General features: G+C 35.5%; 1 protein-coding gene across 1 annotated transcript; it reads right to left on the reverse strand.

Moving 5' to 3' along the window:
- Nucleotides 1-183: 183 nt before the first annotated feature.
- Nucleotides 184-1,267, reverse strand: LOC148852329 (wall-associated receptor kinase 2-like). Its single transcript, XM_088945781.1, has 2 exons — nucleotides 682-1,267; nucleotides 184-395 (listed from the first exon to the last, which is right to left on the reverse strand). Exons 1-2 carry the CDS (start codon nucleotides 1,265-1,267, stop codon nucleotides 184-186), a joined length of 798 nt encoding a protein of 265 aa, XP_088801907.1.
- Nucleotides 1,268-6,144: the final 4,877 nt, after the last annotated feature.

Genomic DNA, 6,144 nt, shown 5'->3' on the forward strand with positions numbered 1-6,144 from the left:
ATAGGGGCAGTTTTGATTGTTCAAAATCTCAAATGTGAAATGGATAGGTTCTTAGATTGTTGATGAATTGAGATTTGTTAGTGCACGTACAACTGAGCATAAGCCATAAGTGTAAGAGACTTGGAGTTGTAAATGGATGATACAATTATGGTAGAAGATGTTAAATTCACCGGAAGTATCTATCTACTTAATAGAAGGATCAAAGACAAAAATCCTTAGAAGTGAACTCATACCTTGGCATCCATCTGGTCTATAAGGATTCCCAACAAAACCTTCCAAACAGTGGCAAACATATCCAGCGCCGTTGTTGGAGTTAGAGCAGTAGGTGTTGTTCCCGCATGCATAATTTTTGGCTCCTTTCTCACAGGTCTTATTGGCAATTGACGAGTCGAGTACTGGATGTTCAAAATATAGCTCTTTTAAGTTTTTTTTTTTTTTTTTTTTTTTTTCTTTCAGTTAAAAGGGAAGCATCGTTTAGACGATTAAAACCATGCAGACGATGCTCATATACAATGTGAAGTACAGGGATCAATCAATCTTACGTAGCATAACCGTATAGGGATCGATCGATCAATCTACAGGTCTGTCCAATATATAGATTACAAAACTAATTGACCCGAATAGGCTATTAATTCCATTTAAATTTTTAAGAAAAAGAGAATTTAAAGTGAATTTTCATACCTCGGCATCCATCGAGGAGATAAGGATTCCCTTGGTAACCTTGCATACAGTGGCAGAGATATCCAGGGCCATTTGTGGAGTTGATGCAGAAAGTGTTCCTCCCGCAGGCATAACCAGTCAATCCTCGTGCTTCCTCGCATGCCTGGTTTCCAATTGCCCAGTCTAGTACTATGGAAGTCTGGATCCCAACGTTTATGAGGTATTCCACGCTGTTTCTTATGTCCCAGAAATGTGAAATTTCTGTAGCAAACGAGTGTTGGTCGGACATAAGCATAGCAAACCCACATCTACTAATATTCCAAGTGTATTGGAAATCGTTTCGGCTTTCTACTAATACAGTAAAGTCATTAAAACCACTTCGTATCATATTCTGGCAGCAACCAATGCCAGCACAAGATAAGCCCGTCACTTTTGTATCGTTGAAGCATGATGACCGACAGTCGACATAGAACTCTTCAAGGCCATAAAAAGATCCATATGTATCGCAACCGACTGTAATCAATCTGTTTCTGGTGTCTGAGAGCCTGTATGTGTATGGAAAAAAATAATAAGTATTACTGCCCACCAAGTCTTCTTTTTCACCCATGTAACATTGAACAGCTCCCCAAATGGAGGTTATCATTTGTCCTTCAAGTGATATATTCAGAATGCTGCTGTACCGAGAACCATAGCCATAAATCGTCAATTTTGGAGGATCAGTAGCAGTGTTACAAAATAACTTGAAGTCATCATTTTTGTAACAGGTTGGATCATCTCCGACTAGGCCAAAGGGGTATGGGATGCTAACATTCCCACACTTGTTTTGGCAGCCAGGCCTTCTATCTGATCATGCCAAAAATTCTGTTATCAACATCATCATCTTCATCATCATCAGCTCGTTATAATTAATAAGACGAAGGGAAGGAAACAACAAACACATTTTCCTGATTTTTCTTATCCTTTCATTCTTGTTTAACAAATTATAAACAAAGAAGCAACAAACACCAAAATACATTAAATGCCATAAATTCATTACAGTGTAAGTCACTGAGCAAATGTGGTCGGTGATTCTTCTGCCTTTATCTAATCAGACGCCAATGAACAATACTTCTGGATTGAAAATTAATAATAAAATAAAGGTAAAAAACACTTTAAAACATACCCTGAGATTTCATCAATTAACCTAGAAGTATCGTGACTTTTTTAGTATACTTATTAAATATGTCAAAGCTGACTTAAATATACCTTTTGATTCTTATACCCTTTGTTTTCTTTCAACTTTTTTAATACTAGCAGAAAGGCACGTGCTACACGCATGTATCTAATGTAAATAAATGAATAAATATATATATATAGTAAAAGTTATTTAATATGAAAAATAATTGCTTAAAATAGAATCAACAAGAAAATCACATTATGAAAAATTAGATTTTTTTATAACCATAATGTACAAAAATTATTACAACTTTGAAGAATAATTGATTACATGATAATTATTCTAATCAATAATGTATTATCACTAATATACAAAAAAGAAGAGAATCTAGAGAGTGGACAATCACTTTTGTTAGTTGGGTAAGTATTATTTGTCTTTTACCTTTTTACTTTCTCTTAGAGGTTTCCCTTGGCAACTACAAAGGTACAAAGGGGGTCATTTGAAAATATATAAGAATAACAATATATACAATGAAGAAATAAAAAATAAAAAACAAAATGATAGACACGTTATCCTAAACCAAATGCTTGATAGCCCTAAATATTGGCCTAATAATAATTTGTTAATAAATTATTTCTGAATAAACAAATAGTTTAGTAAATTAAGTAAATAAAATTCTGTAGACAATAATTTATTTAATTTAAATAAATGAATAAATAAATTTTATTGGGATGGTACTGGTACAGGCTATCCCAAACTAGGCCTCACCCATTGACAATCCTAAATATTGGGAGATGAGAGAGAGAGAGAGAATTTAGGGGAAAAAAATAAGGGGAGAGATAAGAAAGAGATAACTTTCATTGGGAGAGAACTAGTACAAGTTATTCCAAACCATAAATTTTACATCGTTTAGACAATTAAAACCATTAATTTAGTAAATTTAACAAATAAAATTTTATAAATAATAATAGTTAATTTAATAAAATAAATAAATGAATAAATAAAAGTTTATAGGGAGAGAACTGGTACTAGTTATTCCAAACCATGAATTTATCATCGTTTTGATGATTAAAACCAATAATTTAGTAAATTTAACAAATAAAATTTTATAAATAATAATAGTTAATTTAATAAAATAAATAAATGAATAAATAAAAGTTTATTGGGAGAGAACTGGTACAAGTTTATTAGGAGAGAACTGGTATAGGTTATTCCAAACCATAAATTTAACATCATTTAGATGATTAAAACCATTAATTTAGTAAATTTAACAAATAAAATTTTATAAATAATAATATTTATTTTAATAACATAAATAAATGAATAAATAAAAGTTTATTAGGACAAAACTTGTACAAGTTATTCCAAACCAAACCCAACCCAATGATTAGGGTTGTCAATGGGTCAGATTGGACCCAATGGACCTAACAAACCCAAACCGATTGGGTAGTTTATCGATCTAGGAGCTGGAACTAGTGGGTCTGTTTTGGGTCTTGATATATTATCTCGATTCAAATTAGGTTAGAACTGGTCCCACCCCATCTCGAACTGATTTCATCTCCAAACTGATTAGTTATATATATATATATATATATATATATATATATATATATATAATTCTAAAATTACAGACCCTATCGGGTCTAATTCGGTTCCAGGTCCTTGATAATTCTTGTCGAGTCAGTTTTAGTTCTACTTGGATCAAACCCATTGACAACCCTACCAATGGTAGCCCCAAATATTGGGCTACTAATAACTTGTTAGTAAATTATCTCTAAATAAATAAATAATTAGTAAGTTAAATAAATAAAATTTTATTAATAATAATTTATTTAATTTAATAAAATAAATAAATAAATTTTATTGGGATGAGACTGGTAAAAACTATCCTAAACCAGACCCGACCAATTGACAGCCCCAAATATTGGATTAATAATAAATTGTTAGTAAGTTATTTCTAAATAAATAAATAGTAAATTAAATAAATAAAATTTCATAGATAATAATTTATTTAACTTAGTAAGATAAGTGAATGAATAAATAAAACTTATTGGGATGAGACTGGTATAGACTATCTTGAACTAGACCTAACCCATTGACAATTGTAAAATTAGAAGAGAGAGAGAGAGAAAGAGAGAGAGAGAGGGGAAAAGAATAAGGGACAGGAGGGGAAAGAAAGAGATGGAATTCATTATTTTTCTTCTAAATGGCGATATGGCAATAAATAATTAAAAATTGAATAACAAATATAAAAGGGGAAAAGTATAATGATTACTTTTATCTTATGTGATAGGATTTTAAAAATTTTTAAGGATTAAATTGGAAAAGAAAATTTTCAAACTCATATTGGCTGTGGATCTATCAGGTTCTTTTACTCTTTCAGGGAACACTTGAGTCAATTTATGAAAAATCAAAACCATTTGGATTGGAACGACCGGACGAGCTAAATTATTGGGTCGTCCGTCTCACAAACAACTCATGAAGAGCCACATTCTTTGGTTTATTTTGTGTTAGGTGTCAGCGAGGCTGTTTGGCATTGATGCCGTTTCTGTCAAGAAACGGTGTCAGCTAGCCTATTAATGAAAAAGAAATGAGAATATAATAAAGGAAGGGAAAATAAATTAGAAAGCTGGAAATCAAAAAATTGCAATGCCAACCAAAAACCATTATTTTTAAAAGAAAAATGCGATTGGGATATGAGAAGCCTATAAACAACAAATATGACAAAAATCTAGAAACAAACATGCTGGCTTCAGCTTACTCTTTGTCTTGCCATTAAAAGCTTTTCAACTAGATATAAAACATCATCCCTGCTTGTTTCTCTGAAACCAAGTTGAATTGTTTTTTGGTTTTCATTGTAACAATATAAATAATATGCCACAAACAAAGACCAATTGCTGTGATAGAAGGAAAATCATAAAACGAGAAAGATTCTACCGTGTTTCAATCACCAATCATATTTGAATCTTTGGCTCAGTTTGGAAGGAGTACAGATACAAATATGTAGAGTGCTCATGCTGTTCGATCTGAGGTGATGCATGAACTGAGGAAGACAGTCAAATAATTCTTGTCAATACGGCAGAGCCGAGGAGAAGGATGAGGTTGCATTTCAAGACCTGTGATCAAGAAAGGGAAGTCAGAGGCCCGAGGAGTTATCCTTGGCTAGGCACTCCGACGCTCAAGTCAGTAGAAGGTGGTGGTTGGTTGGGCCGAGCAATGAGAGTGCTGGTTCGAGTAGAGTGACAGTATGAGTGCTAGAAGTTGGCCTTCCCTACCTTAAGCAGGATATACCTTTTTATAGCCAAAGGTCTGTGTCCTAATCGGATTAGGCTTCCGGGGATACCGAGATGAGGTTAACTACCAAGGTCTTCGGAATAGAGTCCTAATCCCTGGCGGAGTTGTCCCCATCCTCTCCTGTTCTTGGTTGTGCTTATCCATGTGACGTGTAGTTGACGTGGCTAAGTATATAAGATGGGGGCTACCGTAATAGCGTAGCACAGCTAGGGCCGCGGAGTAGGCCAGGTCGTGCTGACGTGGCTGGGGTGACTAGGTGATGACTGGGTGGCAATGTGTTTCCTAAGGCCAGCTCAGCCATTACTCGAACACCACTCCCCCAGTTTTGAAGTCGAGGAATGAAGTGCTCGGCCAAGCTGCGCAGCAGGGTTCTTTATTCCTCGACTGAGGAACTCCTATTTGAAGTCTGGTTGAGCGTCTGGTCCACTTAGTGTTCCTCAGTGCTTGTCAAAATTCGGGATCCGCACAATGTGGGTTGTGGCTAAGTAGTTCTTTGATCATCGGTTACGGAAGTTCGAGAATCCTAGCTTCGGAATCCAAACACCACTCCCCTAGTTTCAAAGTCGAGGAGAGGAAGTGCTTGGCCGAGGTATTGTGCGGTCATTAAGTTTGGTCAAGCGTCAAGGAGTTGAGTTGGACTCTAAAGTTGAGGAGAGATAGTGCTCGACCGAGATATTGCATGGCCATTTAGTCTGGCCATGTGCCAAGGTGTTGAGTTGGGCTCCAGAGCTTGGGCATCTCTAATGTTCGGCGGTGCTACACTGCGGAAGGGCTCTTCGTTGTTCGGCTGAGGAACTTGTGCTTAAAATTTTGGAGTCCGAACACCACTCCCCTAGTTCTGAAGTTGAAGAGTGGAGTGCCTGGTTGGGGTGTAGCATTAGCTCCTTTGGTCAGGGTCTGCTGTTGGGCATCTTAAGGAGACCCGAAGGGCTAGCTAAACTGGTGGGGATTATAAGAAGGGGTGGAAGGGCATTTCTCCTTCTCCATTTGCGAGAGGAACTGCTTAGATAGCTTAGCAAGGGGTTATTAGCGTT

This window comes from Nelumbo lutea, chromosome 5 (assembly GCF_056320005.1).
Source record: "Nelumbo lutea isolate HS-2025 chromosome 5, American lotus-T2T, whole genome shotgun sequence".
NCBI classification, from domain to species: domain Eukaryota; kingdom Viridiplantae; phylum Streptophyta; class Magnoliopsida; order Proteales; family Nelumbonaceae; genus Nelumbo; species Nelumbo lutea.

Excerpts from the sequence above, each read along its gene's own strand:
- LOC148852329 (XM_088945781.1), bottom strand. The coding sequence starts at position 1,267 with ATGGGTGAAAAAGAAGACTTGGTGGGCAGTAATACTTATTATTTTTTT. Across the intron at positions 396-681 it reads TCTCCTCGATGGATGCCGAG|TACTCGACTCGTCAATTGCC; the intron begins GTATGAAAATTC and ends TTGAACATCCAG.